Consider the following 24,497-nt stretch of genomic DNA (forward strand, 5'->3'; position numbering starts at 1 on the left):
TGTAGAAGAACTAGCCTAATTTCTTGGAACCTTAGGAAGGAGGGAGATTTTCCCAGAGGAAAAGCAAGGAACATAGAGACTGCTGCCCAATTACCACCCCATTCTCAGCTTCACAGAACAGCCAAACTGTTGTAATTCCAGTTCAGCTTTCTTGGGTGGAGTTTGACAAGCTCAGCTTCTGAGCCTTTCTGGGGTGTGTTAGAATTAAGCTTGAGACTTTTTCTTCTCCTAGTGGATTTTGGAAAGCATACTTCTCAAGTTCTAATTCTGCTTACAGTGAGACAGCCCAGCTATCACCAATCCAGAAGACAGCACACAGACTTGTAAGGGTTAATGTGGAGTCTCCTGCAGCCTGGGCCCTGAGTTTACTCACTGTATGGCAAGACTGACATCTGAGGCAGAAATCAGAGGTGCACAGGAAAGAGGTTCACATCCCCAGTGCAGTTCAAGAGAAATCCAGACAGCATGCAAGGTAGAGATATGAAACAGTCTCATTTTGAGTAGGCTCTTACACAATCTGTAGGTGAAAAGGTTTTACAGAAGTCAGCAGCAATATCCCAAAGCAGAGAGTGAGATAAGGAAAGCTTCAAAGACACGTCGGAAAGCAAAAGCCAGGAAGTGCAAAGAGGGAACTTCAACAAGCAGGAAGGGTGGGGGGGGTGCATGAAGTAGTGCCATAGGTAGGAATAAGGGGAAATCCTTCATGAAGTTGGCCATACACCCTGGCTGTGATCAAAACAAATTATTTAAAGGGTTCCTGGTATCACCTCCAGCCAAGAATCTGGACTGTAAAAATAACAGAGAAGTGGCTCCAAACGTCTGCACCTCCTCTCCCTAACAAATGACTGACAGTTCAGTCCTTAATCTGCTACAGCGCCAGGCTTTGCTTTGCTGCACCTAGCTGAATCCCTGCATCTCTGTCTGACATGAGTCTGGAGGGATCTCCACTCTGTTCTTGGAGGCTGCCTTGTCTTTCCTCTCAGCTGAGTACCTGAGAAGACCAGAAAGATTCTTGATACTCTACAGCCATTGCAGTCACCCCAGAAATGCCATTGGCTTCGTGCCTGTGCCACCCTGGGAGCATTCAGAGAAGTAGATTAGTGCAATTCTCCTACCTTGGTGTGTTAAAGCTAGTGAGCAGGAGTGGCAATTGATGGGGTTAGATTTACAAGCTACAGTCCAATAATCCATGATTTGATTGCTGCCTTGGAGTCTCTGTAATGACAGTCACAAGTCAGAAAATACGGAGGCAAGTAGGAAAAGAAATTAAAGCGGAGCAAAATAAGAAAGGGAAACAGCCAATGGAAGAAACCAGTAAAATCACCCAAGCATGTGTAAGGCAGCTATGCGACACAGAAAAGCCCCAGTACCTGACTTTGTCAGAGCTCTCCACAAAGGCAGTACACAGTGCCCAAGCCCAGCTGGCTGATCCCCTGGCCAAAGCTTCTATCTTAATGCAGAATACCAGATTCAGCCTACCATCAGTCAGTTGAACACCTGCAGTTGGTTGTTAAGTTTGAGAATACTCAGGTGAGCTCAGCTATGTGAAGGACACATTTGGGGGTGTTGGTGGGGTGTGCAACATGACTTCTTCCGAGCATGTCTCCTCAGGGGGAAGGAGCTGCCAGTGAAATTTCTGACTGACTGAGACCTGTTTTCTCAGACACATCCCTCTGGTTCTTACTACTGTCAGTTCTGTAGACTTATAGGATTATAAAAATAACATTGCATCACCTTTGCTCTGGTTGCAATGCTCTTCCCCATGCAGCAGCAATCTCTTGGAATAGTACTTAAACTGAAAAGGATTTATACCAAAAAGGGCTTAGGCAAAAATGTACAATTCATCTGATGAGAGAAATGTCTGAAAGGGAAAGGATCTACTACTAGAAGGCATTAGCTTCACTGCCAAAGGACCTCAGGCCCTTTCCTGGGCCTTCCACATCCGTGTTATGAATTCAGCTCACAGCGCCACCAGCACTGGAGAAGGGCAGCACTGTCTTCTGAATAGAGCTAACTCAAGACACCAGAGATCTGAGGTTTTCACAGTTTGCTAGTCATGGTTGCTGATGGTCACCTGAACATTGAGTGGGTATCTCTGCTAACATCCTAAAAGAGGAGCCCAGAATAATACAGAAAATAGCTTCAAGCAACCAGTCCCCTCCCTTTCCCTGCAGGGAGAGCTTCTTACAGGATCCACTGCAATTAGTTCACCCACATGCAAACAACTGCATTTATTGCACAGTATGCCACAGGGACATCACATCCAAGCTCTGGTGTGCAAGTATGAACTAGCAGCCTTGTCAGCAGCTCTATGTAAAGTGTGAGCAGCCAGGTTGCTCTAGCCCTCACTTAGGCTTTGGCACCTTAGCTTTTTCCAGTCACATACACTGAACCCCACGTGGCAGTTGAGGGCAAGGAGTAAGAGAAATAACCTGCCAGCCCGGGGACCTGGAATAATAGTTACTCAGCTCCACAAAAGAGCCAAACACTAAAGGCCTCAACATATTGTAAAGGGAGAGAAGCAAGCACAGCACTGCCCTACATCTGGCCCTAGCTGGTATGAAGATGTGTGAAACCCTGCAGAACCCCAGAGCCTACAGATTCTGCATGACATTAACACTGAGCAAACAGAGGCCCCAGCAGCTGGCAGAGTTGGGATTAGTTTGAAAATGCCAACAAAGAGCTTCCCCACAAGCCACCCCTTTTCTTAGAAAGAAGAGAGGTTGGGTGTTGTCCTGAGCTAATAGCAGGGGCAAAGCAGGGATTGAAGGGGGGTTTACTCACTGTCTGCTCATTTTCCAAATTGGCCTGTTGTCTTCGGAGATCAGCCTTAATGAATGCTGGAACAGAGAAAGGAAGAGAGATGTGAAGGCAGTCAAGTCACCATGCAGGGCCCAAGTCAATTTCCCCAGGACTCAAAGGAGCAGCAGAAGCCCCAGAAGAGACAAACAATGAAAAAGAGAAACCACTCTCCTGGACAAGACTGACAACACTTCTGAAACAGGCAGGATAGAGATTCTTTATTGCAGCATGTAGAAGGTGCAACTTTGAGACCCCACCCAGAGCCAGGGAAAAAAGCCTTGGCTCTTCTTTGTAAGCAGACCAGATGCTTAAAGAGGAACAGCACTGCTATGGGACTGCTCTCTGGGTTGTGCCCTTTCCTCCAGGCACTCTGAAGCACAGACAGACAACTCTTCAACTAATTAAGTTGAAAAGAGGGTACATTATTACAGTGCTGGACACGTGCAGAATCATTTCCAAAGGCATGTGCAAAAGAGTCACAAGTCCCTGCTCTCTTATTTATCCAAAAATGTTTTACATACTCAAATGGTTTCCAGGACAGTTTCTAGGATGCTTATTACATAAATATTAGCTCTTGCCTGGTATTATAATTAGCTGAATAGCCATTACAGCTGCACAACTGTCCTCTTTAATTGGGTCAGTGGGCTTCTGGGGAGGAAGTAAGACGTCTTCCTCATGGTAAACTCTTAATCCGTGTCTAGTTGGCAGGGCTCCTTGACTTGCTGGTCACAGTCCGAACTTCCTCTCATTCTTAGAACCCACTGGTATTTATGGCTCCTGCACTCTTACAATACTTCATATATCACCTGTCATTCCCAACCTTGTTTCAGTTATCCCCACCCGGTATCAATTCCTTTCCTTGTTAAGCTCTAATCACAGCATATGATCTTTGCTAACTGCACTTCTAACTTAACCCCTTGACTCAACTGCAAACAAAAGCCTTCAATTAATGTGCCAAGCCCAAGGCAAAGTCAGAGCAGAAGAACACTGAAAATTTTAATTACCTGTCATAATGGTCCCCAGGAACAGGACAGAACAAAGCAAGAGGTTTCCTGCCCTTGTCCCAAAGCGATCCATGATTTGACCTTGGCTAATGGTCAAGGCAATACCAAAAATCTACAAACAAAGATAATGTCAAGCTGTACTGCTATTATAAAGCAGCCCAAACTCTTTCCAATCTTGACCAAAGTATCAGAGCATACAGGCCAGTCAAACAGTTGGCCTAGTCAGGCTAAAGTTTGATTATAAACACATCCAGAGGCACCTCCTTGCAGCTAATGGAATGACAGATGACCCTGATGGGTGGAATCTCATCTCTCACTGGAGACAAACCAGGACTGTTAAGAGCTAGGTTAGAAAAGGCAAGGATGACCGGCACCCTGAAGGATTTTTTTTTAACAGAATGAGTGCCACTACAGAAATGCCATGAGGAACATCATTCAAAAAGCCAGGTCCCTGGGTGCTTAGATCTGCAGTACATTACACCAGTAATGGACAAGAAATAGAACTAAAGGCTTGGAACTACAATTTAATCTCTCTGCCTAAAAAGAAGCAAGCAAGGGGAAAACAGCACACCTACCTGTGCTGATACATTAAGGAGCCCTGATGATGTTCCTTCTGATTCTGGGTATGTCAACTCCGCAGCAAACTCAAAGCCCAGGGGAAGGTATCCTGTCATGAAAAACCTGTAATACAGTACACAGAAAGGAAGACTCAGCAACTGCCAAAGGAAGACTGAAGAAGTACAGTATAGACCATAACTCTAAGCACCATCACTGCCAGCACAGTCAAACAGCCATGCCAGCCCACATGCTTTTCACTCTTGTCCACTGATCATCTATGGGGCTGCAGGTACCACTCGCTTTCGAAAAGCTTCCACTTACCTGGAACAATTAAGCTGAGCAGAGTCACAATAATGTCCCTGATTCTAATGAAACACATAGAAGTGGGAGATGGGAAGGGCAGATAGGAGCCATTCAGATGCTATGGCTCTTCCCAGTCCCTCCCACAGCAGGAGTTCTGCCTCCCTGCTTATCCCCTCCCATCACACACCGAGGAAAGCAGCCTGCACGTGAACTTACCCCAGCAACCCACCAGTCACAAAGACCACCCAGAGGTGGCCCAGGCTCAGAGTGAAGGTATAGGCTATCATTCCCACCAGAGACATGATATAGACAACTAATGTTGTTTGCCTGCAAGAAAAAGCAAACAGGGTTTTATTTAATCCAGTCCTCCTTTTTGCCCACAGATGTTAGTATAGCTTGTAGCACATGGGTAAAAAAAGCATTTAAAAGTTTCACAGTCTCCTGGCACTCATACCCAGACAGAGGAACTGGACTGACAGACAGCATGGAAAGGCCTGCACACAGAGCAGCACAGCAGAAGAAGAAAGATCCTACCACAGGCTGACAGGTGCTTGGTGATATATAGTACATGGCACTTGAGGGAGAGAACAAGAGCAAATTAAAGAGATTATTAATCTTTCTTGGGCATCCTCTGTACTATAGTGAGTTGAATATACTTACTTATAAGCAGGAACCAAGGAGATCAAGCACTCTCAAGCAGAAAAGCAAAGGAAAGATATGTCAACACTGCTAGAGTCTTACGGACCTGTATTTTTCAGTGCTGTCCGACACAGGTTTCATTGCTGCTCCTTTCTGTTGTTTAAGCTACCTGCTATATTTGAAGAGGTGACATGCAAGCCAGGTTGCTCTCACAGCCTCACCCTCAAGCCATGTGAGCATTTAGCAGGTGCTAGTTCCACAGCCAACAGCAGCTGAGCCACAAGCTCTTGTCTGGGTGCAGAGGAGACAAAGACACCTGTGCTCAGGAAGTATGCCAGTCACATCCTGGGAATAGCCAAACCTGCAGCCAGGCTGTGCAAGGATCATCAGTGAGCTCAGGACTGTGAGACACAGACAGCAGCCCAGGCCAGCTTTTACCGCCACTTTTAGCAATTGTCATCCTTGACTACACACCAAGAAAACCCTTCCCACATTAAAAAAAAACCAAGGCTCTTTCTAGTACAAAAGGCAGCAGTAGGTCTTCCAAGTACATAGTTTTGAGAAGGAAAAGGAGGGAAAGGTAAATACTTTATCTGACTGAAATTCCACCAGTATTTTGAAAGCAAAACAGTTACCAGAGTTGATAAAACCTTTGGATCATTGTCTTTTAGGAAGAAGTTACATCTATTACCACAAGCTACTTGTGTACTTTCTCCCAAATTTAAGTCTTAATCCATTAAACAACGCGTTTGATATCAGTTCCTAGAATTCCACTGAAGAAACTAAATCTCAAACTATTTTCACTTTTCCTTTTTAATGTAAATGATCACTGTCAAAAATCTAACCCAAGTAGGCAGAAAGTATTACAATGTGTACGAAAATGTTTCCAGTACACTGAATTACTACAGATAAAGCCAGACTCTTCCAGCTAAGGTTCTGTCCTCCCTCACTGCTGCAATGACTGCAGTCACTGGGGCTCATGCCCATATGTCAATTCTTACCCAAACACAGGCCTGAGAAGCTAATTCCAGGCTTCAGCTATTGATCCATACTTACAAGGTTCACCAGGCTCATTTAATATATTGAAAGGCTACACAACATGCTGTGGCAAGCATGTTGTGTATCAAAGGAGTAGTTAAATCCCTTAACCTCCAATGGTGTATCATTTCTGGAGTATGCTCTTTCCAAAGTTTTCACTGAAGGAAAAATTCAGCTGTGAAGGCAGCATAAAGGGATGCTTACTTCTGTTATAATCCATTGCAGAGAGCTGCTACATGGTTGGCACACTGCATGGAGGCTGCAGAAGAAGAGCTGAAAGACTGACTGGGACTGCTCTTTGTCTGTTCAGAGAGTGAAAGAGATGCAAGTAAAAGACTTTTTCTGCTCAATACAGGTTCCTCAGGTATGTCCCATGAGTTCTTATGCCTCCCATGCCTTGACAAGCAGCCATGAAGAAAAGAGATGATTAGGAAAGGAGCTCAAAGATAGAAATACAGATCTGTACGTGGGCTACATGAACCAAGTTTGAACTGGGTGCTCTTTCCATAAACAGGAGCCTCCAAACTACATAGCAGTTAGTGCTAAAATACTGTGCAGGCCTCCAAGAGGTGGCTGCAGCCCTTGGTTGGAAGTTTAGTCACTGCCAGCAGGGACACAGCCCATGGAGAGTTTTATAATTTTTTTCAGTTTGGGCTCAGTGCAGAGGTGTCAGGATAGTTGCACAAAATCTCACAGTTTTCTAGGCTTATGGTTCAAGTATTCCAAGGGATTTGGATCTTCTTCAGTGTCCTGACAGTTGCCATGTGTTGCACTTCACCCTTCATCTCCAGGCAAAGGTGAAGAATGAGACAGTGACCAGATGTGGTGAAGACTTTGTTTCACATTGATGCTATGTCATTAGTCAAGCTGCAAGAGAGGAGTTCAGTTCCCAGAACACGCTGTGCCCCACAAAGAGCTAGAGCAGGCAGATGCATAGCTGCAGGCAAATTCTTGAAGGTGTTCTTCACTGAAACTGCAGAACTGTGTAGAGGACAAAATGGAGAAAACTGAACCTTGCCAGGGGTACCTCATCATCAAGTTTTCCTCACTGACCTCCCTGAATCATTAGGCTGCAGAAGGACAAAATTAATCAACAGACCTTTGTAAAAGAGCAAGACCACAAGCTTGAGTGTTGTGGGAAACACAGACCCTGAAGCCATGAACTGCGGCCTGCCCAGCACAGACCCTCACAGGATCCAAACAAAGAGCAGTGAATGCAAATCTTGCTGCAGAAAACAGCCTTAAGCACACAAGCAGACTTCTCCTAAACCTGAAAGGCTTAAGACTTGGACTTCAGCAAAACCCTGCTCCCCCAAGCATACCACTGATGACAAGAAAAGGAGATTTAGAGCTCAGCAGTCCAAGAAAGACACAAAACTTTGAAGAGGGTTTAACTGAGATACTGGTAGACACTGGTGCATAGGGAAACAAAATCCCTTGGGGAACGACATAGAGGCAGAGTGTTCTCAGGAAGTGGCCTTTGACACCCTGTTCACCAGAGAACAAGAATGCTCTGTGGCCCTAGGGGCACTGGGGCATGGAAAAATGCCCAGTTTTAGCTTAATAAGCCTCTTATCATAGCCATAAATCTCATGGGAATGAGAAAAGCACAAAGGAGGAGAAGCAGATTCACAGAGCACATCAGCACTGCATTCTGGTGTTTTTAGCAACATACTCCCATGACAGCTCTACAGGGACTGACAATTTTCATTGTCTGGAACAGGGAACAGTGACTGTCTACTTAACAGTCTGATTAGGGCAGTGAGTACAGGCTGGAAGTTAGGCATCCTGCCGCATTACCTTAGAAAAACTGAGCTTAACCCAACCCTGTGCTCTGGGGTGTGGAAAGGAAGCATTGCTATGAAGGCACCAGTGCCAAGTCTCTGTGGCAGAGCCAGAGGGAGATCTGTGAAGGACCTGACACACTTGTCACTTAGATGAACCTAACTAGCCCTGATATTCATCTGCCTTCCCAGTCACACTCCCAAACCTTCTGAAGAGGCAGATTAAAGAGCCCACACAAGGGACTGTGAGAAAAAAGAGACCGTGGGGAAAAAGGCCAGGCAGGGCCAGCACCAGCAGGGAACAGGGTTGAAATGAAGAACACATCTCCTGCTGTTCAGTCAGCTCCAGAAGAAGCCTCAGAATAAGGAATGGGTATGGCCCAGCCCAGCCTTGTCTCACAAGGTCACTTGGATGAGGAAAGCAAAAGAGACATGAGGGGATTGCAGCTGCAAAAACACTAAAGTCAAGCAACATCTGAGGCAACAAATGAACAAGCTGGGAGCAGGAGGTGGGATGAGGGGCACAGGCACACACAACAGTTTTAGCTGCTCACAGGGATGTTGTGTGCAGCTCCAGCATGCTCTGCTGTACTGACAGGGATGACAGATGGCCTCCACAGGCTTTGCCATGAGGACAGCACAATTCCATGCTGCACAAAAGCCCAAACAAAGCCCTTGATCCTATGCTCCCAGAAGATCTCATTGCTGAAGACACAGAGGTGTCAGATGCTGGAGAAAGGGATGAATTGGAGAAGACTGCTTTGGTTTTCACCACACCCTTATCCCTTGGCATTCAGTTTTATGCCACTTTCTTCCTGTATGAAGGTCAGAAGAAAGGACAGTCTTGGTAAATTATTTATATAAGACATATGGCAGGACAGGGTGAAGACATATCCACTACACAAGGACTAACCTTGTGTAAAACAGGCTATGATAAGAAGGCCCAAATTGCAGGTCAGGCTAGGCTGAGAGAACACTCACCTTCTCACTTGGAAGAGAGCCAACTGCTCCATTCTCCACCATCTTTTCTCCCTTCCCCAAATTTTTGTACTTTGCATCTGTACAGACCTAAAACACCACTTGGGGTCTTCTGCCTGGCCAGTGGAGAGAGAGATAGATATTTCTGACATCTTGCCTTATAGAGATGCAGCAATGAAAGCAGAGAGTGCCAACTGCAACCAGCTTCACCTGAGGCCATGTAAACACTGCACTTTAAAGAAAAGCATAACCAAAGAGAAGTGCTGATTAATTCAGTTCCCAAACACCTCATTCTGAGGCAGACCACCCTACCAACACCAATGCACCCAGCAGTCTCCAGGTGTCACAACCTCATCCGTTCTCTGAGCCAGGGACTTGATGTCAAAACTATAAGGGTCTTCTCCTGATTCTATGATTCATAGAGATGGGCTGCTCTCAACAAGCCACACCACCAAAGACAACCCCAAATCTTGCACTGCTCATTCATCACTACATAACCCATGTATTTATTTTAATGGACCAAATTTGCACCTGCTATTCCAAAAACAAGAACAGTGCAGGGACTGCTGCAGGGACTTGCCTGCCAAATAAAAGCAAGAGTGCAAGGCCATTTGGTGCCCGAGCATGACAGATGGGGAAAGCCTGACTTAGCACAGCCTCACCCTTTCAAAGAACTGCTGATGGTACAGTAAAGATCAAACATGCATGTAGAGCTCTGCAATTCCTTCTGTTATTAACCTTCCCCTGCTCCCCTCAATCACAGCTGGATCCCATTCATTTGCTTCCCTCTCTCTCCAAGCTGACTAAAAAAAGGACTTAATATCTTTCCTTCCTGATTTTCATGTGCTTACCATTTTATTCTTGACACCATCTCAGCAACAGAGGGAAGGGGGAGGGTACCCACCTAGAACATCTGGCATCTTGACAGTTTTTTTAAATAGACTTTTAAATAGGGCTAAATAAAGACTATGTAGCACTCAGAAAAAAAAAAAAGTGCTAGTTTCACAGAAATCCATTTTGTAGGCTGTAATGGAGAACAAATTCTTAGCAGGGTTTTTCCTTACCTAAGGCTAAAACTATCTCCCAATAGTCCCTGGGAGTCTGTAGAATAAACTCCATGGATGACATAGTCCTATTCTTCTGCACTGGTAGCCAGCTCTGCCTACCTATGTGATCCCTCCAAGGAAGGAGTGCACATGGAACAAATACAGGATTTGTGGATTTTTCTCTCCTATTCTCCCAAATTCCCAAAGTCCCAGCTCTGCATGGTGAGTCACAAAGCTCTTCAAGCCTTCTCCTGCAACCTAACCTCACTTATGGAGAGCCAGGAAGATCATCCAGTCTAGCAGTGCCAGCTGAGGCTACCTTACCACCAGCCCTGGGTTGGAAAGAGACACAAGTGACATTGCATGGCTAGCAGTGCAGTTCTAACAGCTGTATTTCTACTTCCCAGGACTCCCATAAGAGTACTATTCAGTGCCATACAACCAGCAACAAACAACCTGCCAATCCCAGAAGTCCTCACCTACCCTTCTTTCTTATTAGAGAAGCCAGTTTTCTATTTCTGATCCCTGTACTTTACAGGGAGCTAGAGCCAGAGGCCACTTCAGAAGTTGCAAGCTCACAGCTAGCCAGATTAATCTAAGCTGTCTACAGTAAGAATGTGCATTTCTGGTCCAAGTTATGAGGTAGGATAATGGCAGTAGGACTCCCCCAGATGAAAAGCTGCTGCAAGGAATAAAACTCTGAAATTGCTTTCAAGTCATTATCAGCACATCACCAGTAAAGCCCCCTCTCACCCAACCTGCTCAGACAACAGGTTGTAGCACAGTTCTCAAAGCCAGCAGAGAAACATAAAGCTGGGTGGACCCCAGTATAAGACACAAGAGTCTCTCTGTATCACCTGGGATATCCTACAGAGGTGTTTCAGTGAGAGCCACATTTCTGAGGACCAGGAACTGTAGGACAAGCAAAGACTCTTAACTGTCCCTTTGCAGATGGCAAGGCATGCTGACCAGATCTGCTTTCCCAACTCACCAGGCAACAAACACACAATCATCCACCCGTAACCCCAATAACCCTGATGCCTGCCCTAAATACAGCAACACGCCACCAACACAATGCCTCTGGCACTGGATTCAATGTGCCTTTCATTAACTGGACAAAAATTCACAGAGGCTGGTTTGTAAGGGCTGAAAATGGTCTGGTACACTCTTGATTCTGCCAAGAACTGTCTCATCCCTGACAAAGCAGTTATTGGGCCATCTCATCTTCTCTGTAAGCCTCCCTAGGGACCACCAACACCAGATTTTGTATGGGCCCAGTGCGGGCTAATGCATAGCTCCAAACCTTACAATAACTGGGTTTTGAAGAGCCCTATTTTTTTTCCCTACAAATCCTCCCAATGTTTCAGTCTCTAGAGTGCCAACTTGCAACTGTACAGGGTTCCTCCTTGCACAGTATGGAGGAAGAGCACAGTCACCAGGGCGCAGGGGCAAACAAGGGACTTACTTGTAGGTTTTGGTTTTGTCCAACCAGATGCCGGAGATCAGAGCCCCAACCATCCCCGACAGTATAATGGTGAGTCCAATCCTGCCAGCATTCACCTCCTCCCCCTGCGGTGAGACACATACACACTCACACAAGTGCAGGAGCTAACTCTTATCCAACAAAAAGCAAAGTACAGAAAACCCAGAGAGGAAGAGACACCAAAGTTAGTCTTCAAACATGCTTTCTGCTGGTAACACACTAACCAGAACTAGTCTTTTCAGGAACACTTTGGGCCCACTATGAGCCAGTGCTTTCTGGTCCATGAAAAAAAGTGGTCTGGCAATTATGTCTGAGCCAGCCCTGAGAAACATGTGGCCAGTCAGAGCAGATACTCTCAAAGGAGTTAGCATAAACTCTATGAAGCTTGCAGTTAGGATTTGGGCCAGATTGATTAGGAAATACTGGGACTCACTATAAGGCAGAACAGAAAGGAACTCTGTGGCATGCAGCACCAGCAGTGAGCTATACAATAGCTCAGGCACAGAGGCACCCCACCCTTCTGCCACCAGAACACGAGCATGGGCAGCCTCCTGGGACACATGTCCCAGCAGAAATCACAGTTAGAAACAAGGAGAGGAAATTGCTGGAAGATTTTCTCACAAGTAAATGCTTTCAATTAAGGTGCAAAGGAGCTGTCTTTTCTAGAGCTCACCAGTTTTTGCATGGGGTGGTGTAAAGGCAAAAAGGAACAGCCAACTTGTGCTAGACCAAACTTGTGTTGGACAACAGCAAGCATCAGAGAGGGCCATGAGGGTTGGATGCACTTACTGGGTAGTGATGGATCACCATGCGGTTCAGCAGAGTGGACAAGGCGTAGAAACAACCTACATTCAGACCTGAGAAGGGGATAAAAATGCAGCACATTCAGAGCCTGCTACTCTCCTTGCGGGTTGTGAAATGGTAGAAACGCAGAGAGAGAAATCTTTGGGACCATCAATCCAGAACAAGGCTGCAGTGTCTCAGGAGAGTGAGCCAGACTGGCTAGACATAGGATACTGAAAGAAATGCAGACCAACATCCACGCCTCAACATGCAGGAAGAAGAACCCTGCAGCTTCAGGATGGTACCTACCTAAGCAGCTAGAGGAAGGGCTGTGCACATTTCTGGTACTGAAAGGTCTTGCAGCTCCTTCAGAGTCTCAACCCTGTGAGCGGCCAGATTCATCTTTTAGCACTGCAATTTTCTCCTCTGCTCCCAGCCAAGTCAGAAAACTAGAAAAGCATCTGCCTCAGCATCATAGCTTGAACAAGGACCTGACATTCAATTAACAACAGTGTCATTGACCTGTGTGTTTTCCTCCGAGAGAAGAGCCTGTCAGCATTCTCCCTCCTGGCAGCCAGTAAATAACATTCTCTCCAAGGCAAGAAATGCCAGAAGACAAGTAGGAGCAGAGCTGATTGGTGAAGCACAGACAGCACTGCCCTCAGGCACCTGGGTTGTGTGTCTGCATGGGAAAAGTCTTGCATTTTAAAAGTTATCACTGAGGCCTGAAAAAAAACTGTGAAAGAAGTTGTGTTTCTGAAGGAGAACTTACATTAACTGTTACAAGGATCAAACACCTGGTGAAGGTTTCTCAGTATCACCCTAGGTGAGAATGAAACTGTTGGGGTGATACTGGTCAAGCCCTATTCAGACACTCTGCTGCATCTCACATGCCATTCTCGTTGGTTAAATGCCTTCCCCAAAGGGCAGAAAACCCAACAGCTTTGTTCAGCAGGCAACAACATACACATATGCACTGGACCAGCAGTACTGCAACGGCTACACTCTCACCTTGGGTGATACTGAGAAACCTTCCCCAGGTTGATGAGGTCTGTAACAGTCAGTATAACTTTCTTCTCAGAAAGTCATTTACATTTGCAGTTGGTTTCTCTTCAAGGCTTCAGTGGTTCTGATGAGTGAAGGGAAGGAAACAGATTTTACCACTGCAACTCACACGTCTATAAGCTCCAAAAGGAGCCATGGTTTTAAAAAGTCTGGCAGAGACGCCTGAAATCCTGACAAAACAGATACATGTCTAGTTCCCCTTTCCTACTTTTCCTGTCTAAGCCTCAGCTAAAAGTAGAAACTAACAACACAGGATACAGAAGGGCAGTCTAGCAGGCATAGCATTGACAGAGGGAACAAAGCTCTGAACTCTCCTAACCCTGAAGTCCCCTGTCTCCCCTTAAGTACTCAGCAATCCTGCACCTAGCCCAGTCTTCCACTGAGCACTGGATACCTGCTGCACAGGTACTATGAGGTACACAGCATTTCATGGAGCCACAAGATTGGCAGCTGGAGGGTGCATCACACTGCCTTCACACACCATCTCTGACAACATTACAATTTACTGTGAGGGTGGTGAGGCACTGGAACAGGCTGTCCAAAGGCACCGATGGAAGTGTTTAAGGCAAGGCTGGACTGGACTCTGAGCGACCAGGTCTAGGGGAAGGTGTCCTTGCATATGGCATGGGGGTTAGAACTAGATGATCTTTAAGATCCCTTCTAATGATTCTAAACTATTCTATGGTTAAGCAAAGCTCACTCTACAGCTGTATGGCACAGACAACAGACGAAGACTCTTATGCAAGTGATCCCAAATATTGCCTGTGACAATGTTTCCCGCTTCAGAATCATCTGCCAGAAGGTTACAGGAGAGACTAGTAAGTTGAGTGACATGCTCATTAGGCAGGAGAATCGACCCAATCCTTACCCAGGGTTACTCAGGAAGACTGGAAACTCGAGCTGGGCCAGCAGCCAAGGATGGGGGAGAACAACTGGAGATCTCACAACAAGGAGGCGCCCTCCAGCCTTAAAAGCTGTCTCTTTGCAACATTTGGCTATGGCAAAACAGCTAACACACCCTAAATCAGCTTCATCCTATCTCCACCTCTGGAGCACCCTGCCCACTAGGTGACACCACAAGCTGCAGCGCAAGGACACGGGAGTATGGCAGATGAGCACAGTACTTCTGTTTCTTCACTTCAAAGCTGGGCATAAGCATTAACCACTCATTTGTGCACCTCTGTTTCTCACCCAGTCCAGAGGACAGCAGCCTTGTGAAGACAGCCAAATGCTGCTCTGGTAACTAACACTGTCAGTAAACCAGCTTTACAGCAGCTCTGTGATCCTTGGGATTTCCAAGACAGGGAAGAGCCTCTACTCCCAAGCTGGGCAGAAAGTAAGAACTGGCAGCAACACTTGGCACCAGAGTCAGGTAAAACATTCTAAGAATCAGGACAATGTGTCAAATTTGCATATGTGAGGGCTGAGAAAAGTTGTAGGCACTTCATATGTCACAGTTGCTCAGTGAAGCTTCTCTGAGAATTACAGCTATTTGAATGACCATAAAACAGGTAATGGTTGTTTCCAACAGGAAAGTGGCCATTTGCCCACCTGGGTGAGGGAAACCAGAACTAGTAGCTGGGAGCAGGACATCTGAAGATCCAGCAACACCTGATTCTTTAGCTAGTTATCATGGTTTGCTTGTAATGTAGAATAATGTTTTTGATACCCCAGTGTCTCCTATTTTATAGAGGCCAGAACAGGGAAGTTTATTGCCTACAGCTCCAAACAGAGCCCTTATTAAGCCTCAGACTAGAACCCAGGTCTCCCACAGGTAGGCAGCCTATTTCCTACTTGCCAGACTCTCTCTTGTTCACCCTTGTAATTCTCCCCAACAAGGATTCCTCATGCAGTTCTCACTACCCTGCCCCCTCCTCACTGCCCCATCACCATTCCAAAGGCTGATTCTTTAGGACTGTCTCATGACTCCCATTCTATTACCCTTCCCCAGAATTTCTCACCCTTTTCCTGCCTACTGCCTCTCACTAGCAACATGCTCTCCAATGCCAAGCCCAACCCCATAGACTTGGAATTCCTTATTGCCCATTCCATGTTATGCCTCAGTTTTATGGAAGCAATGTCAGCAGTCTTGGGGAAAAGGTTCTCTGAGGGCTTTCCTGAAAAATAGCTCACTAGCACCTGACACAGCAGCAGCGACACCACTGTTTCCAGCACTGCAAGTCTTACCAAAAGAAAGGAATCATTGGCTGCTGGTGATACCAAGACCTTAGAGGTCTGCAGATGTGTTCTGACCTGTTATTGGGGAAGGATCCTCATTCTTTCTACAGCCAGGAGAGATGAACAAGCAGCAGGTTAGCCCCTCTCTCCCCTGATACATGCTATGCTAACACAAAAGCTGACAGGCTGGAGATACCTTTGTGTTAGGCAAGATGACTCAGTTGCACTCATGCGGCTGCAGATGTCTTAAATCTCGGCCAACGTAACTTTTGACTTGAGTAGGAAAAACTGTCACCATTTCAAACCCAGACAAGCTAAAAAAAAAAAGTTTCACAGCATAGTTCCCTCTCTGAGTAACAGTCACCATCTCAAGTCAAGCTGGAGATTGGCATGAGGCTGACACAGAGAGGAAGAGAAAAAATGCACAGACCAGCAGCAAGAGAAAATGAATTATGAGCCACTGAACAGACTTTCCACACTGTTTGTGACTGCCAGAAAAGAATTATCCCAGGAAGGTCAGATTCTAAACATGCTCTTTGTACTGAGAGCCCTCCTCTCTCTTCTAGGACTTGTTTATACCTAGTAGAGCAAATGCTTTCCCCTTTCTTTTTCCTGAAGGGTAAGTATGAACTGAGCAGATGATACAATCCAACTTTAGACACAGTCTGCCTGTGTGCCAGATTCTTCTGTCTTCACTTTCTGAGAGGGTATTATGTGCTATGGAAAAAAAAAAAAAAGCCAAACCCAGCAGCTGCAATGCAAACCAGGAGAGTTTAAGAGCAATCTGAGAGGGGCATTATTAGAAGTCTACTGCGCTGAGAAGGAAGGGAGCAGAGATTCCAACAATTCCTAAGACCATTAGCATCCTCAGCAAGTACAAAGCCACCATCTGACTCTCTCCAACCTGCCTACTCATCCACAAGGTCTTTCAAATACAATTGCTGGCGGAAAGTGCAGAACTTTCAGCAATATTTAACTGTCCCCCCTGAGAAGCTTCCATAGCAAGCTGGTAGGAAGACTGAGGACAAAACTACCCACAGACTAGCTGGCTACAGTATACCCTATTATGCAGCCAGGCACAGACCACAATGGCCTTTCTGCTAGTAAGAAAAACACTTTTCCATATGCCAATTCAGCATCAGGGAACAGATTCAACACATCACACTGCCCTCAAACAAACAGACCGAGAATGCTGAAGAGAAGCAAGCACAAATTCAGCATGCAAGGACAGATGGCATAAGATATTCTCCAGTCCTTCCTCCCAATTGCTTCACAGGGACTGCCTAGAAAGCTGACAGCATCTGCACATCTGCATACTCCATATGACCTCTACAGAGATGCCTGGCAGTCATATTCACATCCTTGCCTTCGGAAATGACTTTCACTCAGTTCTATGACTTGCACTCAGACACTTCCATATATTTCTTATATAAGCACTTAGATTGGTTTGCTGCAATTAGCTAAATTACTAGAAAAAAGAGAAGAGATAAGGAAATCCCCTGAACAGCAAACAGTCAAAGACTGGGAGAACAGTTGTAGGGGCATATCATCCTCTGCATGCTTGCCTTCCTTTTGTTCTTCCCTGCTGCTTTCACTGATAACCACAGCTGAAGAGTACTGGGCTATAAGGATTTCTGGTCTGTGGCAGCACAGGGGAGCTATCTTTATGTTCCCTTAAAACAACTCGAGCCAGTTACTGTCCCAGCAGAGCACAAAGAGGAAAGAAGAAGCTGTGATAACTGCACAAGAAGAAAGGAGACCAGACCTTACCATAAGTGACCATAAGCAGCAAAAAGTTGGCATTGCGGAGCAGGCGGAGGATTGATTGCACATAGGAATACTCCACAGTTGGTCTTGACTGGATCAAGGCCTGAGCTCGGCTTGGAGGGTTCGGGGGCTTCTCTTTGAAGACTGAAACCAGACACAAAGTACACCTGTTTGTAATGGTGCAGCTGAGGGGCCTGAGCACACACTGTGCCACTTGAAGGATGGCAGAGGGGCTGCTAGAACCAAGTGTACAAAACACACCATTTTCCTTAAGCTTTGATCTCCATGCATGAACTTATCCAGGAACAGGAAAGAACAGCTCTCTTCCAGCAGTAGCTCCTGTCACCATCCCAAGGGAAACATCTTGCCTTCAATTAGATTTTTGTGTAGGCAGTGTCCAGCAGCACCAAAAGAGTTCTAAGGACTATTATCAGCCTTTTTCTCTAGAAGGATGACCATCCAGGTGCAAAAGTGTTATGTGGATTTACAAATGACAAAGCAGAACTGGACAAGTCAGTTGACAAAGGTGACCTAGTGTTCTGCAGTGGCCAGTGCCCAGGGAATAACCTTTGCCAGGTTTTATTTCAGGCCAAGCCATCTGTTGCCCCGTACTATCATTAAAGTAGCATCCAGAAATCCCAGTCACAGGCAGTACTGCTGTGCCAGGTGCTAGACAGGCATTTTTGTACCTTGTCTATTCCCTGCCCCACACTATTTGAAGCTACATCTGATTCATCTATCAGCAACGCGAACAAACTGGCAAGAGGAGCCTATCAAAAAAATTGCATGGAATTCAGCAACTAAACTCAGCTCTCCAGTGAGCATGCCAATCTTTCATGCTAAAGACCTGGCTTCAATTTCATGTGTTAAGCAGGGGAATTGCACCTCTTGTGTCCTGCTACTGTCCTTCATGCTTTTTTCTCTCCATTCATAACTGGGAACAGCTTGTTCCTGTGATGCCATATAATCTGCCTCTTTCTACTCTCAAGGGGTAGGCAGGTCCCAGACATAACCCAAGGCCCAGCACCCTGTTTGTACGGAAGATGACTGTGAAAGATTTCTCTTGGTTTTTAAAGGACTTACTCATGCCTGGAATTTGTTATGCAAGCAATGGACAAAACTAACAATTTGGCAGGCTTGCAGACAACCTCCCTTCTACATGTGCTGTTCATCAAGGGTTTGAAGCAGCAAGATGTAGTATTGCATGAGCACACCGCCCCAGATGGCTGCCCAGCCCATCTCCTGGCACACAGGCCCCCATCACACATGGGCCAATCTCAGTCCCATCTGGTTTCATGTGCACACTCCCACCTCCTTACCTATGATGACCAGGATGAACAGGGCCGATGCCACACCTGCAGTCATGAAGAACATGATGCTGATATGGTAGGCCAGCTTCTCCATATCCTCCACATTAGGGATCAGAACTGGAGGGACCAAAAAGCCTGCAGCGATGCCAAGCTGAGGAGAGAGAGGGGATAAACAGAGGCATGACATGAAACCGCAACAGGGCCACTACCCAACAGCTCAGTACAGGCCCAACTGAGCCTAATCCAATTTCACAACCAAGATGAAAATCTTCTTTACCACCCAACAATTAAAAGTCAGATACCCATTTCAATTAGGCCATAAGAGAGGTTTCCCCACAGCAATTACAACTGTCAGGATATTCAAGGCAAGGTTTTACAACACAATTGAGCAAAATGAATACCTGGATTCATCAAAGTGGAGGTCTTGCCTGCCCTGACCTCCCCCACAAATATATGTTCCTGTTCACAAACACATCCCATTCCTTACCTTGCCCCTGCTCTAGAGCTGGCCTGATCACCTGGTAATCCAATTTTGCTCATTAAAAATAGCAGAAAACAAGACCATCAAAACCAACCACAATATTTGCTGGGTTAATGAGTTGAATCAATTTATTTTCCAACCACATAAGTGCAAGGGCTGAGACACCTGACCACTCTACGTAACTGAGATATTCATCTGGTTCAGCCAACTTTGATACAGTTTCAAATGAGCAGCCTCCCAAGACAAGGCTTACCATACAACCACCAGGAGAACCTAGAAGAGCAACAAGGCTGAAAGCAAAATGTTGACAGCACATATCCTAGATGTCCAGGTTGTTTTAGTAATGGAGCTTGGCAACTGCCCCTGCATAAACTGCTCTGAAATGTACAGAAAGCAAGGACTAAGGAAGACAAGTTCTGTGCAGCCCATAAACCTCACTGAAGCACGTCAGCACAGAGCAGAAGACTCAAGAGCCCTGTAACCTAGCCATGAGCTTGGACAACTTTCCCAGGCTATCTTCTAGCAAAACCTCCTTGTGCTTTCTCTGATATGTCTCTGTGTTTCTGGGATGCTGAGAGACTCATTCTGGAAGACCTGACTTGCTGGCCAAGACAAAAATCTCAGAACTTTAAATATATTTCAGTTGCCATATCTCATATTTAGGCTAAAAATCAACTTGTATCCCCCCAGCCTAGAAAACTCTCCACAAAGTCCCTACTCCTCCATCCAGCTGGTATATTTTTCAGATAGGAAGAATGATTAGTATTCAAACAGAACTATCTGCTGCCCTCAGGCACGAAATTTAGTTTATAAACAAGTGACTTGCAACCATGTCTGACCAAACTTGTCCTGTGTCAAACAGTACCCTCCATTGGGACCTGGAATATCCTCAGTCAGGATCAGCAACAGATTTATCTACACTAAATTCATTCTCTCTGACATTGCAGAGAGCTAGTGAGAAGAGCCACTGAGAGATTTCAGATGTGCCCCACCAGTTCAAGGCACTGTCAAGAATAAGAATATTTGAGGTTTGGTTACACAGACTTAAGACAAACCCAAGCTGTGCCATCCCAGATAACAAGTCAAGGACTGAGTTTAGGAGGAAACTTAAAAGATCATTAGGGAGGATAAACCCTTTTAACACCCACATGGCGCAGACAGACTGACACAGGACCAAACTTGCCAGAGCTCAGTTTTGTTCAGATATGGCCTATGCCCAGCCTCTCATCACAGCAACTCAGGCTGACCCTCCTCCTCTGCACTGCCCACTGACTACAGTGAGCACAACTATCATGCTTTAGAGGCTTCAAGCTCTAATCTCCATCAAATTGCATGTCTCCCCTTCCCTACACAAGCCTGCAGCTGCACAGAAAAGGTAATGGCATCAAACATAGAAGCTCACAGAGATGGCTGGTAGAGCTCTGGCAGAGGCCTGCTTGCCTCTGCAGCACATTTATTTTGCCCTCCATGTGGCTAAGTGCAGGCCTGTGCCTCTGGTGTGCCTGGTTAGCCCAGGACACAGCCAGCCTGGGCTTCACTCCTATCTCCGGAACATTTCTAAAGATTTAACCTTTGAGGAAGAGACTCTCAATATTGCTCCTTTCCATTTGAGGGAAGAATCCTGTTGAGTCTCATAGATCAGGTTTTCCATGGGCCCCCACCCTTTCCCAAGTAAGGTTTACAAACACCTTACTGGAAGCTGACCTTTTGTCTTACCACTGTTTAATTCTTGGAAGAACTAAGCTGGATTCCTGTGCTAGGTACTTCTTGGCTTCCTTCTCTCTGCAATCACATGCTAGCCACATGAGCTGCTGAACAGCAGCAAACCAACAGGAGAGGAGAGACCCATGCTTTATTCTGACCTCTGACCCAAGTTTCTCCAGGACCACAGTTGAGATTCAGTCTTTTCCAGTCTCCCTCCAGCTGCTCAGTCCTGGAAAAGGATCTATCTGATATACCTAGCAGAGAAGGTATTGAAAGTCTGTGCTGCAAATTGTTTAGAAATCTTTCTTTGGGGGGTCCTACAGTCATCACTTACCCAATGGGTCACAGACTCACCCAGCTTTCTTAACTTCTTGTTGGCCTTTTCAGAAGGATTTTCCTGAACAACTTTTCTAACCACAAACAGATGTTTTGTACTTTCTCTTCTCCTCCCCCAGAAAGAAGCAACTTTTATCCATCAGAAGCTCATCATACCTTTCATAAGAACCAGGTAGCAGAATGGACAAAAAAATCATAGCTACATTTTATATTTCAGAGCAACTCATGCTATTAATTCTGTGAAGATAAGGCCCTTTGGCTAGACTAAAACTGAAGATTTCCTGAACGACACTCACAGACCCTGGATTATTCATACCATTTTTAGCAAAGAAGACAACCTCTCAACAACATGGTAATTATTACACTGCATATACTTTACCATTCACAAGGAGATTTCTGGCCTGGTTCTCAGCAGGTCAGTGTGCACATTACCATCAGCCCACAGAAACACTGTAACCAATTAACCAGAATATTTAGAAGATGCCTTAGAAAGGGAAAAATCACCTCTCCCTTCTCCACACCTTGCACATCAGTGAAAATAAAGCAATGTAAAAATAAGGTTAGTTCTGTAAAAGTCCATGCTACCCTCCTCACAGAACCATCAGTCATAAGGGATCATAATGGACCCTCTTAAATTTGCATCTCCAACCTCTGTACAGGCAGATAGGTCTCCAATACCTATATAGATAAGCTTGTTCTCAAAATTTGGTACATCACTCAGAATCCTCTTACCCAAAACACCCAGCACTGTCCTGATCTCTGAGGATCTCTCCAGGAAATCAGGCTGCTGGCACTTTATTTTAAAAAGGCTTTGGGTAATTTTTAAACACACTACCAGGAAAGTCAACAACTACAACAGAGAGCACTGTTCAGACGACTTACTCTTTAGAGATTAGTAAAGGACAGAAGGAATGTCTTTCCTACCTGAATTTTGTGAAGGATCAGTCACAACAACAACATCATATTCAATATTTAAGTATGCACAAGAACAGGCAACAAAACCAAGAGCACGTAGCTAAGATGGTATAAATGTACCCAAAGACTTGAAATAGAAAATTGAAATAAAAACATGTCTAAGGTTAGCTGCCAAGAGTCTCCTGAAGGAAGATAACCAGTGGTGTATCAGCATAAAAACTGTAAATGAATGATTGATGGAGGAATGCAGGAGTGGACCTTTGCCTCAAAGAAAACTACAAGTCAGCAAAAGGAACATAGAAGCCCTATAAAATTCCCTATATACCATCTATACCTACCTATAAGTAAATATAAAAGTTGACAGAGGGGATCACCAAATACAGAAGGTCAATTAAAAAGTTAAAAGAGAGATGCTGCAAAAGCAAAAATACACAACAGTTAGAAATTCTGACTATGTCCTTGCAAGCTAAATAAGCGTCATGACAGGGATGATGCAGAGATTGCATTTTTGGATTCCATAAATACCCTTTTCTGAGGAAAATTTATAAAAGGCAGCACAACTTGTGATTTCAACCCAGAACAGCAGAGTGTGACTATGATCAGTATTACAGAATGGTTCTATACTGGACTAAAATTCAGCTGCCTTGCAACAGTGGCAAAAAAAAAGGAAACACCCTCCAAAACACTACAGCAATATATAACTCAAGAGGAAGCTGCCTAAAAGGAAAGAAGTATGTTAAATGGAAATGAAGAAAAGCCTAAGAAATTAAATGCTTTCAAGTGTCACCAGGATTATGCAAAAACATAGAGGCTCACTGTAAGCCAAGACAATATTAGCAAAATATTTTAGAATAAAGGAACCACAACTATGTAAAAAATAAAGACAAAAAAAAAAAAAAAAACCAACAAACAAACAAAACAAAAAAAAACCCACCACCAGAGAAAAAAACCACCAACAAGAACACAAACCACCCAGGTCTAAAACCAGACATTATTACTTCAAGCAAAATAAAATGACAGCAAGTGGGACCAAGCTAAAGCAAAACCATAATTAGGCAAAAAGAGGCACCAGAACAGCTTTACAAACTAAGTAACAACTTTTCAAACACAACAAAATCAGGAAACCTGACAGAAGAGTCAAGAGATGATCAGTGTGGAAGGAGAATATTCAAGAAAGAGGTCTTGGACCATCATTCATGACATGATGCATTATGAGTGGAAGATATTACTCAATTTTTTTAAACTAATTTCTTCTATGAAGCATCAGGACTAGCTGGTATTCATCTACCAGTTCAAAAGAACAACTCAACAGAAAATCCACACTACTTGCACATAAACATACCAAATGGTCTGTTACCAAATATTCGAAGTGGGAATGGAGGAAGTGAAAAGTGATGCTAATTTTTAGGAGGCTCAGCATAAGCAGAAGTCCCAGGAAACCCCAAAACCAGCAGCCAGCTGTTTTGGCCAAGTGGACAGAAAGTGTAGCAGTCAAAAGATCTATGCTTTGATAAACACCAATACACCAGGCTTTTCAGAAACCATGATTTCACTATGGTCTTAGCAAGTTCCCAAGCCAAGACTTTGGAGAGTGAGTAGGATACATCCCAGATTCCCTCTAGATTCACCCAGTGAAACTCCTTTGAGGAAATGCTTGTTCCAGAGCTCTGGGCAACACAGGATCCTCTTATACTCTTGTCTGGGTATCAAAGCTCTGTCCCAGGCCCTCCCTCCTTTTCTAACTACAGGTGCCCCTCAAACTGTAACCATGACATTTCACCAGAGCAGCTGAACCTTCTGACCCTATAATTCATATATCATGACCTGCAGAGAGCAGACAGCTACCCCCTTCTCACACCCTGTGCCTCCCAACTGCACACTGGCTTCCCAATACTTTGCTATCAGCACAGGTCCCAGCCATATAGAAGGCTACAGCAGAATTGAAAATGCCCAACTGAGATGCTGTTTAAGCAGAAGCTGCCAGTTCCTACACAGCAAACTTCTGTACAAATTGGTGTCCAGAACATGCTTCTTCCATACCACTGGCAGCAAAATTAGAAGAGCCTACTGAAATTCAGGTAGTCAGGAAGCCAATGTACATTTTTGCACAGTTTGCATAACTTTCTTGCAGTGTTTTAAGAAAAAGTAAGGAAGTACATAAGTTGTGGAAGGAAAAATTGTAATTGAGCCTTGTGATGAGAAAAGACAGGGCTTAAGCTCGATTTACTTTCCCACTAATGTGGAAGACACTTTGCTTCTCCAAACTGCACTTGCACAACCAAAGCTCATCTGCAAACACAGCAAACTCCCTTCCACACCACAC

General features: G+C 45.1%; 1 protein-coding gene across 1 annotated transcript in view; it reads right to left on the reverse strand.

Annotated features, from left to right (window-relative positions):
• The window catches only part of FLVCR2 (FLVCR choline and putative heme transporter 2), a gene marked incomplete at both ends in the record, with an annotated part of 30,848 nt that overhangs the window by 806 nt on the left and 5,545 nt on the right, over positions 1-24,497 (reverse strand). The window contains 8 exons of the mRNA XM_084207310.1: positions 2,785-2,840; positions 3,807-3,918; positions 4,382-4,487; positions 4,884-4,994; positions 11,618-11,721; positions 12,425-12,492; positions 17,432-17,572; positions 18,748-18,889. Coding sequence (XP_084063436.1) covers positions 2,785-2,840; positions 3,807-3,918; positions 4,382-4,487; positions 4,884-4,994; positions 11,618-11,721; positions 12,425-12,492; positions 17,432-17,572; positions 18,748-18,889 — 840 coding nt within the window. The remainder of the gene's footprint in view (positions 1-2,784; positions 2,841-3,806; positions 3,919-4,381; positions 4,488-4,883; positions 4,995-11,617; positions 11,722-12,424; positions 12,493-17,431; positions 17,573-18,747; positions 18,890-24,497) is intronic.

This window comes from Fringilla coelebs, assembly GCF_963513975.1.
Source record: "Fringilla coelebs genome assembly, chromosome: 6".
Classification (NCBI taxonomy): Eukaryota; Metazoa; Chordata; class Aves; order Passeriformes; family Fringillidae; genus Fringilla; species Fringilla coelebs.